Here is a 25,004-nt window from a genome sequence, read left to right on the forward strand (position 1 = left end):
TTTGATGCAAGAACGAAATATAAAATAAATAAGTCGATGATAATGGCGAAGGTTTCGTTAATTAATTTCTGTTTGATTAATGTTAATATGTCTGCCATTCTAGAAACAAGGAATAAAATATCGAAATTAATACCGTGAACGATATATGCTCTTACATGTTACTAGATAAAACTAATTAATAGCCGAAACTACAGGAAAAAGGAACAAAATGGTAATTGATTAAACGGAGCTGTTTTTAAAAATCTACTAGAATAAAAATAGAGATCCGCTTGCTAACTAAATATCTATCAATCAATGTTTTCCATTAAAATGTACTGACTATGATATTCATAATTATACGTACGAAGAGAAAATCAAAGTATTTCTTTTCCTCTTTCGAGGTTATAACACGTAAAATAAAAGTTCTGCTAATGATAAAACCGATACGGCTAATGTTTCCACACGCATGTGACTAATGAGTGCCATAAAGTTGCTACACTATCGAGCAATAGTATCTAATTAGTAAATGGACGTGACCCCCGTAACAGATCTTTCATAAATCGCCTACCAATCGTGAAACGCGTTATCATGTATATCGATAGAAATGATTAATTAATTATCCGTAACACTGGACATTACAACAAGTTTGTTGTTCTATAATAGTTTAAAAAAAACACGTACAGAAATGTTTGACGATTTTAAAACGATACAATAGAACTTTTTCGTCAAACGGGAAATGTTTCAGTAGAATATTAAAAAGTACGCAGGCAAGCCGAAAAGATTTTTTTTAACAAAATAAATTGCAAACGTCAAGCTTTGTTTTTTAAGAAACATTCGTGTCGAAGATACGCAAGACTCACAAATACGATAATTAACGCGTACGTTTCTTCTTCTGTATGTTAATTAACGTTATTTATTTGGACATAAATTGCATTTAATAATACTTTACAAATTCATCGATATTGCGTGCCTAATTTATTCTCCAATATAAAAGATGTACTTCCGATTGCTCTTTTTCGAGGAAAAAAAATATATATAAAATTATAGTGACTTTCGAATAACTTTATACAAGACATATTTTCAATGGATATATTTTATCGAATGTAACAATAGTTATCGATGTTTTGAACGCAATATCTCAAACAATCGAGATCAAAACGGGAAGCACTTCTCGTTACTGCGTAAACACGCTTTGTGTATAGAATTTACTGCATCGATTGCTTTCATTCGACAGCCGTGTCAACTTTGAAATACTAATACTTACTCCCATCCATAAATGATTTGACCGAAGCAATTGTTCAGCCATTCTGAATAAATCTAATTTGCGGAAGAAAAATTTCATTTGAGGCAATGTCGGTCGATCCGGATAGATAAAAATGATTACTTTCAAATTGCAATAAATGTTCTTTGCTATATAACGAGACAATGCTATGCGGATGATAGGCGGAAATATCTTCTAATACGTATTCGAATATATTAGGTTGTCCAGAAAGTGTCTTTCTTTCGCAAACATGTTTTTTACAACAATGCACCTTCATACAAACGTGAAACCAAGTCTGTGAAATGTCGCGATGTTTATCTCAACAGAACAAAATAGATCGTACGTAATTCAACAAAATAATATAAAACAAAAAACGTTGCGCGTCTATTATTTCCTCATAAAACGAAAGAAACTTTTCGGACAATCTAGTAGAATGCAGTAACGATCTGAAAAATTTAGGGCAAATACACTCCGAGCACAGAGAAATACGTATTCCCTTGACAAATATACACGGTGGTCTAAAGATCAGTCCGCACGATTTCTCAGGCATTTGCGATAGCCGGACAAAAAAGTGTCTCGAACAAAAGTTTATCAGCTTTCAATCGAACACGAATAGCAATATTATGAATTTGATAGAAAGTTTTACTTCGATCAGAAGTTAAAATTACCTTTATTATTTTAAATGGAACAATGCATTTTTTTATATTCCATTCGATGCATTTTTTTAATTCTCTATAAAAAAGCATTGAGGTACTTGGATCGGATAATGATTAATTAAAAAAATATTTCAACTTTAATATTGTAAAACTTATTATATGAAAGAGAAGAAAAAATACCACGGAACTTCTTTGTTTTTATGTTTTCCTTGTTTTTCATAAGTTAAGTTTCGATAAGTTTCACAACATTAAAGTTAAAATATCTTTTAAACTAACCACTTTTGTTTAATACTATTTTGTAGGCAATTAAAAAATGTACCGTTCCGTTACAAAAAATAGAGACGACCTTAACTTTTCGTCGAAATAAAACTTTTTTCGAAATTCATAATATTGCAATTTACAATCGATTGGAAACTGATCAATTTTTATTCGAAACATTCTTTTGCCTGGCTATCGGAAGCGCCCGAAAAATCGTGATGGCTAATGTTTAGGCCACCCTGTATGTTTTCTTTCAATCCGATACGTCAATTGATTCCAGAGAAAACAAGACTTCAAAGAATCGCGTCTATGCAACGTACACGAGGTGCTGAGCGATCACGAAATTTTTTAGAAATGCTACGATACCAATTTTATTCTTGTCAGTGTGTATATCTATGTATGTTGCATAGATTATTCAAAACAAATACCGAAATAAATATAGTACATGGAATTTAGAAATTACCGAACTTATTCTAATTAAAAGTTCTCGAATATACACTCTACACCCTCCTAATTAAACTAGCTAATGCAAATCCTTCCACGTTGCTAACAAGAATAATATTTAGCTAATTTATGAGCTATTTATTTAAGGAATTACTACAATCGATTAGTAGAAAAGATAACGACAAGTGCTTCGTTACGTTCAAACACAAGAAACATCATTTCAGACAGTATGTTACCACCTTTCGATCGTAATTTTCACTTCGATAAACACCATCGAAGCTTAAATTGATTGCAGAAGTATGTATTCGATTCCTTATCCGATTACTCGAAAAGGTGTTAACATTTTCATCCGGCACGCAGTGACATGAATGTTTTTTTTTATTAACTTACATTTTTCTCGGACGAACAGGATATCGAAGATCGAAAGAGAAGTCCGTAGGCTTGCCAGCTTGCACTTTTCGTCGCTCGTTTCGGCTCACTTTCACACTAACATATGTACTACGTCGCCCGTCACTTTTCTCTACGCGCTCCAGCTACGTGCCCAACCATGCTCCAGCGTCTACAGCCGAATGAAACAGAAAATGTCGACTGTTTACAATCCAACACGTTTCATGTCGACAAGCTCGATTCCTCAAATACTACGTGCGCGATATTTAGAAACCGAGCTGCTTTGTTTACAAACGCGCTCCCTTATATAAAAGCTACACGTAATTTTTTTTTTTTATTTTTTGCCCTCTACGTTACTGCATAATGTGCTTGCAATGCATTCGAGTCGTTCACACATAGCCGAACAAGCTTTCATTCTTTTGAATTTCTCTACTGTGAATTTTTACATTCATCGAAGAAAATTTCAAACGTTCGACGTAATGAATGATCGCATAACGTAACACAGGAGGTGGTAAGCATCACGGAATTTTTCAATTTGCCTATGAATGATTATTTAATTAATTATGCTTTGATGTTACATGTATAAATCAGTGATTAAGGAGATAAATTATCTATTAGGGTAATATGCATTGAACGCGTTGAAAACCAATTCAGTCTGTTGGGCGTTAGTGCAATAGTATCTACTATATTTCACGCAACGGGGCTCGTATACATTCCTCTCCTTGAAGGGAATATATGTGGAATATTTGTTATACATTAATAAGTGATTAATCTAATGTGTTTCCGCAATGGATGCATAAATTTCGAGTACTATTCAGCTTAATATATTCGCGTATGGTTATCGATATCGATGTTTTCGTTCCATTATTAAGCCAATTTAAAATAAGGGATAATCTGTACGATACGTATAATAGAAGATTTTTACACTACGTTTTGATATTTTTTTCGCATCACATTCATATATCGATCGAATGAAAAAAATGTTAAATATTGAGAACGGTATCTATTTCGGTTCAATGTTTCTCCAGCAATTTTTTTAGCTATTCGTAACATTCCCTCGTTTACCATACCGAAGGTTCTCTCTCGTCTTCTTCCTGATCGTATCCTTTATTAATAATTTATATTGTTTCCCTGAATTTATAAACGATTAAGACGTTATCGATAGTATTAATAATTCATGACTCCTTGTTACTGCAATAAGTAACTTCGTCACGGAATTACGTCTAACAATTAGAATCAAGCAGTCTCATAAAAAATTGATAAGGAGATGTAAGAGATAAGAAAATAAAAGTAGTAGGACGGCCTCCTGAAAGCCTGGCACTGCTGTAATCCTGAACAGGCTACAAAACTCCTTTGCTTTTCCCGATAACTTGTAAGTTATGATTGAGGGTAGAAACCCTCTTCGTTATGAACTTACAAGGTAGATATCATTTAGAAACTTTCTCACCTCCTGTCTATTTAGAGTCTGCACTCTGTTGCAGGAAGGAATTCAAACCAAGCGAACCAATCTCCATAAAACTTCGCGCGCGTTTATAAAACCGTAACGAAGCCACTCTTGTTACTCGGATTTATTTGCAAACATCTACTAAAATTATAATGTGTATAGACGCAGTGGGTGAAATCGATGGTACAACCGGGAGATAAAGAAAGGAAACGAATATTTAGAGTAACATTTTCTCATACGAGGCCTAATTTCCGCGAAATTCGACTTTAAATATTTGCTTGGCACGTATTCGCTTAATTACGACTTAGACCTCAATTTTGCTCGATAGCTATAACTTTATCGAAATATATCGTTGATCACCCTCTAATTTTACCACCAACTACAGAACACCCTCTATGCATATGAAATAAAGCAACAGACGAGAAAAATTAATCAAACTAATTGCTAAATTTTTATGCAAAGATACTTTGAGGTAATATCGTTAATTTCAACATCTTCATTTTTCCTTTCCATGAACTGTCCTTCAAATACTTGGACAGTTATTGCAAAAGAGAAACCATCGTATGACGAAGCGAAAAAAGATTAAATTACTACAAAAGTGTGGCAGACAAGTTTCACCAGCGTGCACTCTTCATACTTTTAAAATATTTTATCGGTTGCAGCTTCATTTCGAAATACTCCGACTCATCGAAAATTAAAAAGGGAAAGATTGCACCGCACAGAAGCAACGAGGAAATGAAACGTTTGAATGCACAGGTCGGGTGAAGGAAGGAACAAACACAACGATAAAGAAACGTGAAATAATAATTTTTCATTGACACAAAGAAACTAGACGACCATATGTTACGCTTATTCGTAATTATTTTCCCCATTGATCTTTTTATTTGCTATATCGTAGCCACGATTTTATATTTACGTCAAGGAGATCTTTCCATATAACGAACTCTTCGATCTTCCGCTCGGATTTTCCGTTTCATTAATCAGCTTATCAATACATTCGATATTTCCCAGCACTACGTATCGCGAGTTATATTATATATGAATAAAATTTATTCACTATCCACTTTTGCTATCTTCGTTTCTAGAATCCTCATATTTATGAAAACTATCCTGCTCCTCGTCGCGATACGAATTTCTAAACATCCCATCCACAAAAATCACAGATAATGTACCTTTTATATAGCGCATGCTGCGAGAAAATTTCGACGATTTATTATTCTAGAACAACGCGTTGTTATCATGATAACAGACACGGACAATGGATCGTGGTGCATTTTTATGAACCCCTTTCTTTCTTTCACGGGAACCGTGTTAAGTATCAACAACGCGCCACCCGGTTGCTAAACATATTCAAGAGCGACGAAAGAAAAAACGGAGAATGTAAATTACGGAAAAATATTTATTACCGTTGCAGGATCAGTTAACAACATTGCGGAAGTAGCACGATCGTCACGAAAATGTACCCTGTTTGGTACGATTAATATACAGGCCGCGTACTAATTTAAATATCATTTGCACGAGACACAAGTGCTTGCGGTGATTAGCATCCAAAGAATTTAATTACAATTGTTTGAATCCAGTAGCATACCGCGTGCCTGTGTGAAAATTAATCCAACACTAGTTATTCTCCTGTAACGATCACGCATTAACTACCGCCGAGATTTTCAAGGAACGACGACGCAATTCTCGTATTTTCAACGGTAAGAGTCTATTCTTTTAATCGTGCATCGCAGCAGAGCAATATACCGATACACGGACGAACGAACACATGGGATTGAAATATTCCGGAAATCGAAACGATTCTGGTATAACGCGAGGGCGATTAAAAAGCATTTCACATCTAAATATTTCCCACGCGAAATATATGAAAATGAGAAAAACGAAAATCCAAATCGTGAAAACAAATTCTTTAACCGCCTACACTGCACTGGCGCTGCTTTGGCGATATGCGTCAATAATGTGCAAATTGTTATTTAGTTTTGTTTTCACCGATGGAGGATGAAAATTAACGTATAAATAGATTTGCATTGATAATATTCACTTCAAAATATAACATTTGGTTTCAGGCAGCTTCACTGCAAAAAATGTTACTATAATATTAGGATATAGATGTAACCAAAATGATCTTTTGTAAATGTTGTAAATATTTTAAGCCTTCGTAGAAACAGGAACGGGGAATAATCAATAGCTTGAATAATTCTAGAAACAACGAAAGACTTTAGAATAAAAATCTGGATAAAATCAAGTTAAACGCTAATCCAGGTTAATGAATCGCAACGCTGAGTCGGTCACACGAGGTATGCGAATGTCTGACTTTTCAAATTACTTACCGAACGATGATTGCCGACAAATATCGAGTTGAATATCAAAGTTGACGATCCATCCAGCGGCGCGCATAGAAACTCGTTCGTGATTCAAGAGGGTGGCGAGAAATAAAAGAGAAAAATCGAAAAGAGGTCCACGAGTAGACTCGAGTTTTCTATTTTTCTCCTTCGGTTCTTTTCCTTCTCGGTTGGTGTCACTCTCACCTAGTGTAGTGACAAATCAACGGCTGGCATAGATACACAGGTGCGAAAAAAGAGGTGAAACAGGGACAAAGAACGAAATACTAGCACAAGGTAACCAAGATCGAATGGCGAATCAGCGGTGTTTTACGATTGAAGCGGAGGATCCGCCAGAGGAACAACCCCCGTGAAAACACTCTTCCGTCGTATATCGATTAATTACGCTCGTGATAATTCGATCAGTGTCCTCGTGGCACTTTACGACGAATCGCGACTAATCGCGATGTTCGCGACTGTTCCGGACAGTCCTGTCTTCTGCTCGAATATATTTTTTAAAAGTACATCCAACCACCCCTCTTTGCACGAAAGTAGTTCCAAAGCAAAATTATTAGTCGCTCCTACTTTTTTAATTTTCTTTTTTCTTTTTGAATCGTGAGATCGGATCCTCCGAAAATATATTCGATATATGTTCCTATCGAATATAACTGTGGTTCAATGGTATCGAATTTGCAGACAGAATATCCTGCAAAGACTTTGGCCGTTGACGTCGGTCCCTCGTTATATGCGATATTCACGTATGAACGAAGAATCGGCGCAAGTCACAGCGATGCGAGGACGTCGCGACGACTGGCGGACGCAGACTGACTCGAACGCCGTCGTCCCTCGGTTTTCACGGCGCGCCGCGACGCTCAACGTCCCAACACCGCTCGTCGAGGGCGCTCACGGTCGTTCGTGCCGTTTCGTTTGCGTAGCTTTCCGCCCCTCGCCTTTTCTTGCGATTCTTCGACGCGCACGGTCTGTCCACCGCGACGCACGACGTCGGGATGTTCCCTTTCTCCCCTCTTTCCATCTCTCATTTTCTCTCTCTTTTTCTCTCGTTCGCTAGCACGACGCGTGCTCTCCTCTTTATGGTATTTTTCGCAGAGGGTGAAGAACGAGACGGGGGTAGAAGAACGCGAAACAAGGGTAGGAAAATGAACAAAGACGAATGCAACAGTTGTGAATCTCCTGGCATACTACATAACCGGCAACATCCTAAGAAAAGTTCCTTTTTTATGCTCGACTTCGTCGTCAATTGCTACTTCAACGTTGCGTCGCAGGGTAAAAAAAAAAGAAAAAAAGAGATCTCAGGTGTGACTGGATCCTCACAGGCGTTTCATTTACATGCACTACTTTTTTAAACGATATTTAGAAAGTTTATGTTTGAAGAATGTTTTATACAGAGTGATTTATGCAACCGAAAACGTTACATTTCCCTCTTGATTGCAAGTAGAAAAGAATGTTAAGGAGAAATGATGGATGATTTGTAAAAGACAACATTTTCAGGTCGTGAGCAAACGCAACGATTACATTTGCGTCATTCTTTTCAGTAGACACACGTATTTCGTTTATATGTTCTTTCATTATTCTACGTTAAAAGGGTATTGCGGTAAAATCGTTGAAAAATAATATACATATTACGGGATATTACGATGTTACTGCACGAAATGTAGCAAACTTTTTGAAAAACTCGGTAGAAAGGTCAGTGGCAGAATAATCCAGAAAAACTGCCGCAGAACTGATGTTGCAAAGCTACCTTTTTCGAAAGAAGAAAGCTCGGCACGAAGAAAATACGAACGCACTAGCACGAAACTGGTATAGAAGTAAACGGAGAATGAGCACAACAGTTGTGAATCTTTTAGAAGTTACAAGAATGACGCGGAATTTTCCTACGTATTCGAATTGCTTATGTACTGGCAATTGCCACAGAGAATTTTCTAAAGAGAAACTTTTCAAGAGTTTTAACACAAAAATTCATATGATGTAATTAGATTCTTCCTTTTTATGGTGAAAATAAAATTATCCTACGAATAATGAAAGGAGAAAAAGAAAACGTTCGGTTTAAGCTTTCTAAATGAAAATGACGCAAAAAATAATTAATCTAATTAACAAGAAGGTAAAAATCGTTGAATACGTCAACCGTAGTACCGAACGTTTTAACAAGCTTTTGTTCCTTCCTCCATAATTCCTCTTGCTTTCGAATAGCGTGAGGAATCGAATGGGAAACAATTGTTTCGTCGATAATGTCAGTGTCAAATAGCGTGCATGTCGAGGGCGTTGACGTCGCGTCGTAACACACGTCCTTGGCCACAACTCTGCTTGGTAAAGAGATGAAAGACAAAGCAGCGAAAGAGAGTGTTTGATTTTCGGTATCACGTACGGAAAAATGGACGGACGGGTGCAACAGTTGTTCATTTTCTACGCTTATGCGGAGGGGCGAGGAGGGGAGTACTCTAAAAATGCTGGAAACACTGGCAGCGACGACTTCTTCACGGAACTCGTCATCGTACACAAGTGCGGCTTTGTGCTGTTCAAACATTTTTATTACCGCGTGGTAAAGCTGAAAATGGCGCATAAAATTGACGAATACCAAGTGTAAAAGGGCAAACAAAAAGGGAAACAAAACGAACTGCGATACGTATATCCATGTTTCTGTATACGCAGTTATAACGCAATGCGAAATAATAAATTACTAAATAATGCACAAAGCTTTATTTAAATCCGTGATTTCGCTACGCCAGAGACGCATTCGCGATTAATGAGTATCAACAGTCGTTATTAAAATATTTATGACGACACGGTAACATCGCGTATACTATTTTCGGATTGCATTAACATTCCACCGCTCTTAAGCGGGGGGAAATTTATCACGATGCAAAACGATTCGCAAATGGCGTTATATACCTCTCATTCTATATTATGTATTTCGAATTACTGTATACACGCGCAGAAACAACATGTACATGGTTCGTTATACGGTTCGGACACACTTTCGCATTGTTATTCTATCGAATGTCAATCGTTCGAGTACCTACTCTGCTTATCGATAATATTGTATAATGCGCTAAAAAATCATTTGACACCGTTTCTCGATTTTTCAATTTCATTATTCGCATTAATCTGCTTAAGGTATACTTCAAAGCATATTACTTAAATTCCATCAACGTAGACAATTACACAAAGATCTAGACTTGGTCCAATTTGTTTCAACTTTTCCAGCAAATTTCCCCCGAAAGCCCTTCGAAATGAGCATTTTATTCCCAATTACCGGTATCCTCTGTCGGGCGTTCTCTTCGAGGATACTTGCTATCGTATCCTTACGAGCGCACACGACGCGGAATCGAGCTGCGACACGTTATTGCATTAGCATCGTTTAACCGGCAAATATCCCTAGGCGATTCCGCAGCAATTTTTCTTGGCATGGCGAGAGATGAGGCAAGTAAAAAGAGTGTCGGTACTCGGAATTGAGAGAGTACGCGGATGCAACAGTTGCTCGTATGACGCGTCTCGTGTCGACTTCCTCGGTGTCGTTGCATGTCACCGTGGTGCGTCGTCACTGCAACCGAGCACTGTGACGGAGCACGTAAACGCGGTAGCGCAAGCTCCGCGTCAGGATGCCACCGGAAAGAGGGTGGCGTCGCGTCGGTGCGGCTGTCCACGGCTTTATGTTTCTCCTGGGAATTTCTCTCTCACACCAGGGCCCGCTCAGACATTCACCCGAGCTCTCCTACCACCTGCACCGCGACGAACCCCATACCAACAGTGCCAACCTTGCACACACGTTGGAACACTGCTAAACGTCCAGTAGCTCACAAAGGCGCGACGAGACGCGCTGGATAGGAAACTTCTCCGTGATAATTATTATTGTTGCTACGTTACTCGATACCGCCTTCATGGATACACCCGTTGGATGCGCGCCTTCGTGCTTTTCCTGTCTAGATTAACGAGAACGCGGGAATTGAGAATAATGACTTGTGAGAATACCAATAATTGAGAATACCAATCGTTCGTATGTATAATTAATGAGTAGGATTGAACAGAGAGCGGTCATATCTATCAATATAGAGACATTTGCGTATCGGCTTTTAGGGAATCGATGCATTATAACTTTTTCTTTTCGGCAACCAGGTAAGTGTATCTAATATCGCCTACCGTAAATATTCAAGTCGATTGTAGTCGACGGCATCGTTGGAAACACAATTATTATTTTTGGTATCGATTATTATTTTATTATTCAAATATACTTGCAAGTAAAAAATTAGGTCCAAGAAAAAGAAAGATTTTCACAGGAACACGAAATCGCACGATTCTTTACTAATCGTCTCGGGAGGTTAACACTGCCTAATGCATACGTTCCAGACAGATAAAATTTACAAGCGAATTATCTAAAAAAATAACTCGGTAAAATGGAGCAACATCCTCCGCCTCCCAAGTGTGCGATTTGTAAATGAGTCGTACTCGTTAATGTAGCGCAATACATCGAGCGGAAAACGCGAATTGCACCTGCGGGCACGATGCACTCGACAAAGAAGAGTCAGTTAGACACACACGTAGGAATACGATGAAAAGGGGATGTGGTAGGACACAGGTTCTCGAACTTGGCGCAATCAACTGATTGTGCGGAAGAACTTACATGGGTGCGAAACCGATCAATATACATAGAGCGAGGAAGCAAAACTAGCGTGTAACAGTAATGAATGCTTTTGTTCTAACTCCGCGTCTCTGTTGAGCGCTTCGAAGAATTAGAAAGTTGGATGCGCATTAAACGTGTAGTTTTGCGAACGAATGATTGTTTATCCTGTTATTGGAAACTGTGTTAACTGCTACACCTCGCTTTCACAACCATTTTCTTCGCATTGTAAATAACGCATCTGTCTATTAAACCTGATGCACATTCCATGTTTTCCATACAATACAATTTTCCAATACGACGTCACGATGCGTATATCACGGTCTATCGTACGTAGGTTCAGCTCTGTAAGCTCGAGTTTCCTGAAATTTGAATTTTCTTCAGCCCAGAGTTTTCTAAAGACTAAATTGGTTCCCAGAACCACAGCACCGACGTTCCCTTGGACCGAAGGAACGTTAGAGCTGCCATTTTCCGAATAAGCGGATGCTTTACGTACCGGGGCATCTAATTTGAATTATTCGATAGTGTCATCGCAGGTCATTCTATAATTATTGCATATTGGAATTTAAGAGAAATGCAAATAGCTTCTTAATGGAACCAAGAAGTCATCGGACATATCCTGGAATGGCACTCTGTTTATTTTGGAATTTCATGTTCGGATAATCGATTGCAATTTGAGTGCTAGAGACCAGCCGCACCCACGTTCGACTATTCGGTTTTCTATGTGCAAGTTCTCTGTACATGTACGTCTGGTATGTCGTTTAGAAGATTAGGAAGTCTCCGTCGTACCAAGTAAAACGGCAAAACAAATACCATCGCGAACTTGAGCTGAATTGAATTCTTCCATACTGACCATTGTGTAGATATGTATCCGTAATCGATATATCTGCACAAATTATTCATTTTATCGAAACGACGAAACCGGTATATTTAGCTGACTAATATAGACATCGAACTTTTTAACTACATGAAATATCCATGATGAAATTTTTTAGAAATTTACTAGCTGTTGGATTTATCGATTCGTTAATCGAAAACGAATATAACAGATAAAACAAAGTGAAATATTGTAAGAATTGGTGTAAAATTAAACATCCCAACTATAGATACCTGTTTATTACTTCCATTTCAATTTAGTTATCTTAAGCTAGACGCGATCTTAGAAACACCTCGCAGAAAGCAAAGATCGTTTACATTTATACGTGATTATCAGCTGGTCCGTTGGAAACGTTGGTTAACACCACACGACGCGTGAACACCTTGAATTGGCAGGTGATATATGCAACGTCAATAGCTAATCCAAATTACTGGCTCTCTAGATCGAGCCAGGATTACACGGTCGCAGGTATCTATCCACAAGATATTCACACTACGTAACCGCAGACTGAAGAATAGAGCTGCTATTTCGCGTAGAAACTACCGCCAATTCCTAACCCAAACTACCGGACTGCCTGTACGAGCTGGATTACATTACAGCCGCGTGAATAATCCGCCAGGTAGTTACGCGGATGAAAATAGCGTCAGCGCAAACCTGGAAACAATTCTGCGCATCTGCGAAATTTTCGCTCAAGATTTTCTCGGCGCTATCGAGCCTCCGGAAAGGTTAATTAAGCAAGACAAAATCATCTCCGATAGACCAAGGTATAGTATATACTTATGTATCTACAAGATTTTCTGTTTCCTGTTAATTTCAACTTAATTATTGCATTTCGTGTACCCGTTTGAAAATCAAACACTTGGACGTGACGATATTATTGCATCGATCGATATGAAGCGGAAGAAAATGAAGCATTAAACATAAGATTTGTAATAAGTTTGCTACCACAAGGGGAACTGAGTATCAAACGTCGATCACACTCTGTAGCAACTCGATCTTAATTTTACGGTCACCGCTACTCCTCCAACGAAAGTTCTTTGACCACGTTAAACATTAGGTACACCTAAGAGTTCGTGTTTGCTTCGTTAAGTTGCGATCAGTGTCACACACCAAGTGTTTCCAAACTTCATCACGACTAATTGTTGTGAAGGCGGATGCCACGAAGTAGCCCATTGGAAATTTGTCAATTGCAGGTAACTGCGACTCGTTCGTACAGATGCCACGCAGATGTTCCTGAAAGGTCAAAATTACGGCTCACGGTTGAGGAGTAGTTTTCCTCCATAGTTGCACGACCATGCTTCTTCGTTTCCTTTCCTCCGCCAGTTCTACTTCTTCTTTTTTCCACTCAACACCTGATGTCACCATCGTAAAGCTACGCAGTATTTTTCTAATTAGGGAGTTTTATTTTCATACGTGAGAATTCCGTCATCGAGATCGATTATCAAACAAACGTTGAATTATAATTTTAACGTATCTATTCCGAAATGTTGAAACGCGGTTTTACACGTCGTTAGAGGAATTAATGGATGTTACTCAAAGTTATCGGAACACGGAATGTTAAAGATTTACAGAGGGAGACGATTGACCCTTATCAAATTATCTTAACAAGGTTACAGATTAGGAGAAGGAGGATTACTCTCAGTGACACAGTCTACCTTGTGGCGTTATCAACAAGCATAAATGAAACCCCTGTGATTTATACATCGTGCAATGTTCTAATCGGGATTAGCAAACCAGATCTGGGTGATTTATGCTCATAGTCTGCCATACAGAACGAAAGAATATACGGACAACTAAAAAGTACCTGCCTATTTTTGCTGATGGACAAGAGCAAATAAACATTAAGCCGATCGATAAAACGAAGAGTTCAGGATGAAAGATTAATAGACATACATTACATAGATCGATATCGCGTCTGTCAAAAGAGAAAAATTATTCAGACCAAGTTTCCGTGTCAAGAAGTATTTCAAGTCTGAAGAATTAATATAACGATAAATTTCGTTTCATTAAAGGAGACCTAAGATGTTGAACTTTATCGATTCTGCTTTAACGATCCCATTTCATCCAGTGCAATTTCTCTTATTTATTAATTAAATAAACCGACGGACAGATCAGAATTTCTATTCCTCGTGCATTTTCTAATGTCGCTGCACGTAAACGCGTGCCGCCGCGCCGGTCGCATCGTTGTGCATTTTATATTTCGCTCTTTACAAGAGCGTTTTTTTATCAGGCTAAGCACTTAAGGGCGGGAAGAGCATACTGTCACGTCTGGTAGGTTAATCAGAATTTTTACGGGCCGCTCCGAAACTCCGTGCAATCAACATTAACCTTTACTGCCAGCTACTAATGCCGGTATTGCGATCCATCAGTATGTGGGTGCATTTTATTAGGCTTCCTATACTCCGATGCGTTTAAGTCGGCTTTAAATGTTCGCCACGCCCAACCTATAATCCCGCTGCGTTTAATCTACCATTCGAGTCTGATAATTCCTTTGGTCACAAATAGTTCTTACTTTCATTGATCTCTACTTGGATTAACGCATGGCCAACCTGAAAACGCTTCCTTCCTTCGATAAGAGATACAGACCCGAATTGTTTATTTCCGATCGTAAAAAATAGCAGTAACCTATTTATAAAAAAAAAACAAAAGAGAGAAAGAAGAAAAAATTAATTTTCATTAGTAATATTTCTATGAACTCGCGGACCTTAGTTTGTCTATCGAAAGTGATAGTAGAAATAGTGGATCGCTCATCGACTATCGAGCGGAAAGTCATGTCGAGAACACACAGTATACGAGAAGACATGTAGTTTTTCTGATCGGGAAACGTGTATATCAGCCTTAAACGATTTTGCACTTTAAAGTCTCTATCCTCTCGTCACAGAGGATTCTATCGGCAAGTACACAACGTTGGCGTACGCCGTACGGCGCGAGGGAGCGTATAATACATAATGTTCTTGCCGTCCTGTAGAATGTACAAGGTTTCGGTTCGTACATCCATCTCCCGTGTCATAAGCAGGCCAACCTTCCTCCACTTGCTACAGCTAAAACATTGTCGATTTTTCTTGCATAGGTGTTATGCGTTTTTGATAAATGGTCGGTTGGTCGAGCAGCTTAACCAACCAGGAAAGCAGCTAGGCCAAGATGAGTGGTGGCCTCGCCTAGCGGATTAACCTTCTTTGTCTTCGGTTTCTTTTGATTTTCACAGTTTTCCCTAATAATACATTTAGCTTTAATCCCTATTCGTTCAACCGTCGGACGTAAACTAATTTGCGGAAGCTGCGAACCTCTTTAACCCACCGAGCGCATCGCTCTTCCTTAAGTCAACTTTAATTTCGTAGCTCCACACATAGCGCGGTGCATGATATCTTTTACGATTTTGCTGTTAGGACCCGACACGCTTGTACGTGCCGTAGATTTATCATCTGTGCAAACGTCTAGAATTTCTTTTTTTCCGGCTCATCGCGGTCCTCTGTTCCTCGAATAAGTCGTGCAAGTGTATAGGCGGTTAAAATATGGATCACGTTCAAGAAGAACGCCATTTCACAATGTAAAAGTATGCGTTTATCGTCGATGTTACGGTATTTGCTCCAACGTAGTACGTTTGTCAAATAATACACTCAGAAATTTTACTTTCTTTACAGAAAAAAAATAACACATCTCGCGACTACGGTAGATATCGTAGATTTATAATATTTTCCTTGTTATTTATCGCACAAGCCTTAGAAAAATATTAAATGTTTACCCTTTCATAAGAATTTAAACGTGTCTGAATGATTTCAAATTAGGTATCTTGCTACCTTAATCGCCACTTCCTCGGTAAGGTGCGGCACATTAATATCGATCAGTTATCTTGAAAGGAATGTCACATCAATATCAATTAATCCAGCGAGTAATAAAGGATTGCGTGCTACGAGAAAGGGAGCTCGTTCTTCCAGCCCATCGATACATCTCACACTTTCCTGGATAGTTAACCCCTGACTGCGATCATCAAGTCATATCATCGTTCCAGTAATCATTGATGTGTTCCATGAAAATTGCCAATAATTGGATGATTGATAATCGATAATGCCCTCAGTGCTATTGCAAATGACGTTCTAAATACTAAAAATAGTTGATATTTGATCATATGTCCTACATTTACAGCAACAAGATGAAAGGTTCCATTGCGAAATTTATAAAATCCATTAATACTCATTTGGTAATAAAACGAATAGTTTCATGTAAATTCTAGAACGTGTTCGTCTCCTAATCAATTTTTGAGATTATACAGTATATTATTATGCTCCATTAATATTTATGCCAGCGCTAATGTCATTATTAATTTAATATTCTAATAACGATTTCCCATTGAATTGAGCATACAGACATTAATATTTCAATTCAATTGCAAATACAAAATTAGAATCTTCAACTATGATACAACTGTACAACAATAAAAACTAATAGAATATTATGAACCTAAATAAAGAAGTAAATTACTCTAATTAGCTTATAATTACAATTTTCGTGATGTAATTTTGAATAATATTTACGAGAAAAAAAAACCGGACTACTCTATTATTCAATTACATTATTGTTAATTATACGTCGTATTATCAACATTAAAATTATTTTATATTTATGAAGCATGAAATATATAATCAAAATACAAGCGAAATAATAATTTAAAACTCTATTGTTTCACGAAATTCGCATCGATATTCAAAATTTAATTTTACCGTACCGCAACGACATCAGGAGTGCCTAATTATACGCAGGTGGATTGTATTTCGATGAAATGTAAATCAGTTTAGAATACAACACAAAAGAATTCACCCGAGGAAACGTGAAATTCGTTTCATGAGGAGGAGAAAATAGTCGAAACGCTGAAGTCTTTATGAAAAGTCGACAGCATTGCGAACGCAGAGATTTTTATACGAACGGTATCGCTCACAGAAACTTCTTTTTCATTCGGCAAATGGCAGAAGTCCACCCATTGATATATGTATATATGCCAAATTTACTACCTACTAAATTTACCTTTCTCCCGGATAAGTGGAGTCATTCACCTGTTCGTTCGTTTGACTGTTTAATTAGTCATTGAATACGTGACTGAGATTTAAAAATATGTCGACGTGCGAACATTGAACTTTTTGAAACTGCAGAAAAAGTTTTTCTTCTTTGAATAAATCTTTGATCGATTAAAGAAACCAAAACCGAATGAGCTAAAATTTGTATTCAACGCGTGGCTCTCTTCATCTTCAAGGTGATTAATACGAATAACTTCAATGATGCTTAAGATACACAACAGTTTCATCAGAAAGAAATATGTACAAAAATAGCTGCTTCTCTACCTACCCTAGCTTTCACTTTTTTAATCTCTTTCGCTTCTTTCAACATCGACGCAAGAAGAAACTGCAGATTTTGTCCACCTCTTAGCCGAAAATTATTCCAAATTTCCCAGTTTGTTTCAAAGTTATCTTCATTCGCAGAATAAATTTCCAACTTGCAAATAGCGGAAAACAAAAGAGAACGATTAATTCGCAAGTGTAGCAATTATTTTCTTGTAGGAAAGCAATCATTAAATACGGTGTTTCGAGTCATTTGAAATCGAGGATAAGGGAGAGAGAAATTTATGTATTTTCAAAGTTGTACGGATTTTAGTATCGCAATTATATCGAGGCAGGGGTAGTCGGAGATTGAGTTGAGGCTCATAACTCTTGCCGGTCGTAACGTTCAACTGCAGACTGCTCAGTCGTGCATTTCATAGGCCGCCAGATGTTACGTACCTACATATCAGCAGGTACCACTTCACGTGCGCATACGTATTCATTATTAAATTACGCCCACAACACGGTTGTACAGCATAGAGGCGCGTTTCAACCACGAATCGCCAATAGCGTATAAAACAACGTTGTTCGTTCTCCTTGTTTATTCTGCCATATCGGCTTTCGTGTCTGCAGGCGAAACGCTCTATGCAACATTTAAGAATGCTCACGTTCGCGGCTACAACAATTTCCGCGCGAATACGGTATCTACTTTTCGAACAAGAACATCTGCGTTGAGCATATTCCTACAATTTAAATATACGATGTCGTATATTATGAATAACGTAATGCGCACCGCTCGTGCCATTTCTAAACTCTTTCGATCAGTAATATAGATAATGCAACGCGTATTCAGGGAAAAATTATACATCACCAAGACTGGTATATATGAAATTGAAAATTTGATGAAACGATTATCATCGCGCTTAAGCGGCATTTCCTTACAGCTGTTTTTATCCCAATCTGCAAGAAATTCGTGTCCGTATGCGCGAAGAAGAAAGAAAAGAAGCATCGATAAAGTGAAACGAAGGAAGAGAATTTATGGAAATTACTGCAATGACATCTAATTAAATTCAGCATTATGGTCGAATATCGGACTGCCAGGCATTTCCATTCTAGTTCCTAGTTCAACCTAAAATGCCAGATAAAGCGATATGAAGTTAAGAGTAGAGAATTAGGTGAGTTCCCATGAGGTCCATGTATACGTGTAACGTAACGATATTCTCTACTTTGAATGTACTTCAATTACAACATTCCGACTTCCGGGATTCTACGTTTCTACTTATTCAGGAAATGCGCCGTGAAATTGCTATTCCTGTACACACTTCCATAAAATTGAATTCTATGAACATGCAATAAGAAAACGTCATTCGCGGATAACGGTTCAACAATTACAACTTTTTCTCGACGACTTGCATAGAAAATTGTATTTGAATTGTCGCTATGAGACGTGAATTAACGAGAGATGCATTGTGCGTGCTTTTCAAATTTCTAGCGTACTCTTTGTAGCAGCGGTCCTTCCCATTCGCCATCGAAGTATTCAGAGGGGAAGCCATTTCATAAAAGCAACGAGCATCTCCGAAATATCGTTCCGAGATAAATGAAATTTGATTTGTCGAGAATTTGCAAAAGGATCAAAAAATGGAGGAAGTTGGTAACTAACTGGACACAGTCAGGAAACGACCGAAGGCGAATAGAACTCTTAGTATCCTATCGGAGGTTTCACCGGTCTCTCGAACATCAATATCGGACAAGATCAGAACTTAAGGCAATTGCGCACTGATACAACAAAGGGCATCGTCTAACGCGGTTATACCTCGTAAGCGAAATTCTATTGCTATATCCCATCTCGAGCGTCTATATTGGCCTCTCTCTGAGAACACAACCGTTCTCTCATCCCTCTCTTCTCATCATCTTCCTTCGTTTCGTTCGTCCTCTCTCTCCATCTTCGTTTCGCTCTCTCACTCTCACCCTTTCGCCACTACCTTTCCCTTTCTCTTTCTCTTTCTCTCTATCAATACCAACCTAATCTACTTTACCAGCAAATAGTGTTCACGTTCCCCAGACAATGGTTTTCTCTTAGCTAGATGCCCCCTGCGCCGACACATCCCGCTACCTATTCAATACACCAATATAGCTTTTACTTTCTTATACCTTATAATTTACTTGTACGTACTTCTTAATCCGGACAATCACTGGATGCACGTTACATACGTTTCGCAAAACTCTTTGAAAGGTGGTCAAAATTTGACAAGGTTATCGTACCCCATGTAAAATTGTAAGAATTACTTTATTATTTAGAATCTGCCACTTGTCAATTCATTGCTAATATTAGTTAGGAAATAATGCTGCATAGAGATTCAGGTCTATCTCCAAATTACGTTAAATCTTTCACAGATGAAACAAAACTAACTGGGTTAGCTACGTTAGCTAGTACAAAATTAAATCTGGATATTATCCAGAATTTTGAAATCGATCAACAATGACGTAGACAAAGAGCGAACCCCTAATCGAATCAAATTTCACCTTTTAATCGCATCAAGATTTTCTCTTTCAAGACACCGCGAGAAAATAACTCCAACTTCACCAACACAGATCTACTCCATCATCGACGATTCTCCACCTAATTGATTTCCACAAGCTTCGTGGAGCCGCCAATTTCGATGAGTGTTAGTAAAATTAAACCGCTGGGTGAGTCGAGCATTGATTATTACGAGGTCAAGTATCAAGTTTCCTTTGAAAGCCACATTACCCCCTGGTTTGATAATCGGGTTCCTCAGACAATAGTACCGTTTCATCGTTTTCCACCCTGACTATGTTCAAACCTCGCTTCCTTTCCTATTCACAGCATCCATGCGAATTTTGCGCTATTGCGACATCTCGTCTTCCTGCTTCTGATTGATAACACGACTTCCTGTCTAACACTGACGTATAGGGACAGAAGTAGCCACCTAAAAACTTAGCTTACCATGAGAGATAGAAATGATGAAATTTGATAAAACGTCACGAGCTGAAGAATGAAATTGAAAGAGCGTAAGTGAAATTTTTATCGATTCTTTCAACCAAATTTCCACGTATCCTTTTCGTGAAATTCAAAGAACGACTCTATCAAATTACCGCTCGTAATTCTGATAATACGTTATTTAATACCAAGTATTGTTCGGATAATTTAATTCGACATGGAATACAGACAATAGTTAAAAGGTTAAAATTCCTGTGCGAAATGAATATATACGTTAGTGCATTTTCGTCGTCATACACCAATTGTTTACTCAAAAATACGATATGATCGTAATTAATGCATACTATTTCAAGAAAATGGTCTAGAAAGAAATTATTAGAAGTTGCTAGTGGATTATATAATTATATGGATTATAGTAAGAGTTTCTAAACAAGAGATTCTAAAGATTTATATAAGAGAAGAATGGTTAAAACTTAGATACTTGAGAGGAATAAGTCATTAATAAGTGATTGATATTTGAGATGTAATTAATTTCCGATGCAAACAAATAATATATTACAGTGTTAACTCAGAAACTAATTAAAGTAACAAAGTTTTCGCATCAGGGAGCAATCAAATATTTAAAAACGTCTAATTATGGTTGAAGAATCTCCACACGAAACAACTCTACGTACGTGTACAAAGGCATTTAATTAATTACTATCTATAATGTGATTAAAACTAAATTATTAATCTCTATGAAACTACACTGTACATTTTAAACGATGCTTCTAAATAGCTCTGTTTGAGCGGAAACATTCTTAGGTGTACAAGTTGCATATTCTACTTTCAAATGTACATCTGAATGTTTTTAAAAATATATAAAACTGTTATTTTTAAGATATTTATCCTTCCAATGAATTTACTAAATCTATGGAAACGTATACACTAAATAACTATAAATCAGATCAGAAACGTCGTTTTAAATTCAAGTGTAACATAAAGTATATTTGCAGAAAGCGAACGAATGTATGCAGATTTCCTCGTACAGCGCGAGGTGAGTAAAAGTAAATTAAAATAATTCTATTCTTGATACATACCTCCGGTTGTAAAAATATATACAAGTTAAATAATAATCGTTACATTTTAATCATTTATTCACAGAACACACTGATTTCGATAAATATTCGCATGAAACAACTTGTCCAAATTGTTTATGTTACATTAGAACGAAAAGTTATCATTATAATACTTATGTAACACACATTATGGCTGTAATTTTGCTTCCCATATGGTAAGTATATATTAAATAAAAATGTTTAGTATTCTTAAATTAAGTATCCTTTAAAACAGGAGTAAATTTCATTCCCATAGTATGTGCATGATACCATACTGTACTAATGTATATAAAAATACCGCACATTATTGCCCCCGATGCAAAATTTATTTAGGGACCAAATTTGCAGAAGGTAGTAATATATTTCATCATTGCATAGCAAGTACTGTTTACTATTAATTGTAACATTTAATACTGCGAATAAAATATTAATACTCCAAGATTACACACGTTATTGGTATTTTAGTACTTAGGAATGTTTCTAAGCATATATATACACACACACACTTATATATACTTATTTATACAGGGTAGTTGGTAACTGATGGTACAAGCAGCGTGATTCTACGCGAAAAAAGAAGTCGAAAATATAGAATAAAAATTTTTCATTTGAGGCTTTGTTTTCGAGAAAATCGACTTTGGATTTTCGCTCGGTACGCGTGCGGTACGTTATAACGGATCTCACTGTAGATCGTTGTCTAGATGGAAAAATTCAAAAAAAAAAAGAAAAAAGATTTTTATTCTATATTTCCGACTTCTTTTTTCGCGTAGAATCACCCCCTTTCCGCTTGTACCACCAGTTACCAATCACCCTGTATATATATTCCATACATTCATTTCATGAATAAAAGTGAAACAAATCCTATTATCATATATCGCTCATATCTACCAATTAAAGATATAACATTATTATACCTACACATTACGTTTGAATTTTCAACGTGGCTTAGAAATATGGCAATTTGAAAATTACGTAGTCAACAGGTATACAATGCTTTTTTGACAGAAGTCGTATAAGTTAGGTTGGAAATAATTACAAATTGTTAAAAACGATTTTCCAATATGTATATTACTTTCACTCACCAAATTCTTGCAAATTTCAATAAATTCGACAAAAAGTCGTACACCTCCTTTTCGTACTTACTAGAAATTCTCCATAGTTGGCGCGTTAACCTGAAGCCGCATTTTGATGTGTATTACAATATAACTGCGTTTCCAATCTATTCAGATTCTTCGCCTTCATGTGTAAACAGTCTTTGCTTGAACCTCCAATCGCGAACCCGAAATATTTTAACGTGAATTAGCCATAAAATTGAACGTATTCGAAAATTCAGTCCTGTATGCTTAAACTGCCAGTCATTCAATATTTCTATAGGAGTTCTTGCGTTTTTCCTTTATTCATGTTGGATTAGATCGCTATAAAAATACAATGGGTGCAGTACGTGTAATCAATGACGATGGCCAATTTTATGGGGAAATGGCTAGTGCAGGTGCAAAATTGGTCGTAGTTGACTTTACGGCAACATGGTGAGCTTTTTGGGGTTATATTAAATGGAAGGTTACTAAAACTTCAAGAACTTAATTTCTATATTTGCTATGTACACCGACTTATAACTTTCAAATTTTCGTTCCTTTTACGCTCATACATATTTAGAACATTGTTATTATTTTATAACATTACCAACAAAGTTATGTTTAATATTTTTATATGTCTGTTGTCATTGATATAGCAATAAATAATGATTTAAATAATAACTACAATTAATCATACTTAATTTTACGTGTTTCTGTAATTGATATAATGATTAGTACCAATGCAAACGAAAATATTATACTATTTGAAAATATCTCTTGCTACTAATCTTATAATTCTACAGGTGCGGCCCTTGCCAGAGAATTGCTCCAATATTTGAGCAATTATCAATTAAATACCCAAATGCAGTGTTTCTTAAGGTCGATGTAGACAAGTGTGCGGAGACTGCTGCAATGCAAGGAGTTAGTGCAATGCCCACATTTATATTTTATCGTAACCAAACAAAATTGGGTTTATGTCAAGGAGCTGATCCGGCTGGATTAGAATCAAAAATACAACAATTTTATGGCAGTGGAGATTCAGAGGATTCTGAGAGTCCAGTGTCTGGACATGTACGAAATAGTGATAATGTTTATTACCATATTTTTGGAATGATATTTCTTGCTGCAGTTTTGTACTTCTGGAATAAGTACCAATAAAAAAGTTGTGGTAACCTTCTTTCAGTGGATATTAACATTATTATAACATATTCATTAATAAGAAAAGACCATTAATTGAAACATATAATATACGTTATGTTGCTTCATCAATTGCATGTACTTATAATTTTTTAGTATTTTGTAAATATCATATTCCAAAGTTAAATTAGTCATTAATATACAATATGTTCAAAACAAAACTTGTATTGCATTTAGATGTTTTTACTCTTAATAAAAATTCTTATTTATATATGTATATTTCCCTGGATGTTTGTACCCAACTTTATCGGACATGAAAGTATGAGATGATACTACGTAAATATAAATACTCCAAAAATCCTCAAAGGATACCTTTTGCAGATGGATCTATCTAGTTTCATTACAAAGGCACAATGTGAATGTTTGAATGAATCCGATGATCACAACTTTTTACAATGCTTAAGTTCTGATAATGGGTATTTAGAAAGTGAATGCGATGAACAGCTGATTCTGTCTATTGCATTTTCACAAGCAGTTAAAGTGCATTCTTTGAAGATTAAAGCTCCCAAAGATACGGGACCAAAAAACATAAAACTATTCATTAATCAACCAAGAACTATTGATTTTGACATGGCAGATTCTAATACAAGTGTCCAAGATTTAACGTAATATTGACCTCATTGATTTTACATTGCTTATATTATATAGCATTCCAGTAAATCTGTTCTAATTATATTAAATTTTTTTGTGCAGATTATCACCAAAGGATATTGAGGAAGGTAATCCAATTTCCTTGCGTTATGTGAAATTTCAAAATGTACAGAATATACAAATATTTGTAAAAGACAATCAAAGTGGTGGTGAAACAACAAGAATCGATCATCTAGCTATATTTGGCTCACCAATTTCAACAACAAACATGGGAGAATTCAAAAGAGTGAATGGAAAAAAAGGGGAGAGTCATTAACAACCAGTTAACATGTGAAGGATTGTAAAAGACTATGTTATGTCAGATAAATTTTCCATGGCCATATTTCCTAAGAATACTGAAAAGAACTAAATTTTCTCTTCTTTTTTTATGCATTATATTGTATAACTTCAATCCAATTATGGAATGATATAATAAAATTCGAAAATTCACACACTCATACATATACATTGAATAATAA

General features: G+C 36.7%; 2 protein-coding genes across 3 annotated transcripts in view; one reads left to right on the top strand and one right to left on the bottom strand.

The window, feature by feature from the left end:
- The window catches only part of LOC117209962, a 248,147-nt gene extending 240,542 nt beyond the window's left edge, over positions 1-7,605 (bottom strand). The window contains exons 1-2 of one of the 2 annotated variants that reach the window (XM_033452451.1): positions 6,760-7,605; positions 2,989-3,157 (exon numbers count right to left, since the gene is read on the bottom strand). The gene's annotated coding sequence lies outside the window, so the exon portion shown is untranslated. The remainder of the gene's footprint in view (positions 1-2,988; positions 3,158-6,759) is intronic. The other variant, XM_033452452.1, reaches the window with a different exon arrangement.
- A 15,306-nt stretch (positions 7,606-22,911) lies between these two features.
- Positions 22,912-24,977, top strand: LOC117209953 (thioredoxin-like protein 1). The gene is made up of 4 exons (XM_033452439.1): positions 22,912-23,151; positions 23,502-23,769; positions 24,217-24,500; positions 24,589-24,977. The coding sequence occupies exons 1-4, from the start codon at positions 23,054-23,056 to the stop codon at positions 24,800-24,802; spliced, it is 864 nt and encodes a 287-aa protein (XP_033308330.1). The 5' UTR covers positions 22,912-23,053; the 3' UTR covers positions 24,803-24,977.
- Positions 24,978-25,004: the final 27 nt, after the last annotated feature.

This window comes from Bombus bifarius, unplaced genomic scaffold (assembly GCF_011952205.1).
Source record: "Bombus bifarius isolate JDL3187 unplaced genomic scaffold, Bbif_JDL3187 scf7180000008197, whole genome shotgun sequence".
Classification (NCBI taxonomy): Eukaryota; Metazoa; Arthropoda; class Insecta; order Hymenoptera; family Apidae; genus Bombus; species Bombus bifarius.

Bases quoted from the DNA above. Each gene is read 5' to 3' on its own strand.
- LOC117209953 (XM_033452439.1), top strand. From the start codon at position 23,054: ATGGGTGCAGTACGTGTAATCAATGACGATGGCCAATTTTATGGGGAA. The intron at 23,770-24,216 runs GTACGAAATAGT...TACCTTTTGCAG, and splicing joins AGAGTCCAGTGTCTGGACAT to ATGGATCTATCTAGTTTCAT. The intron at 24,501-24,588 runs GTAATATTGACC...TTTTTTGTGCAG, and splicing joins ACAAGTGTCCAAGATTTAAC to ATTATCACCAAAGGATATTG.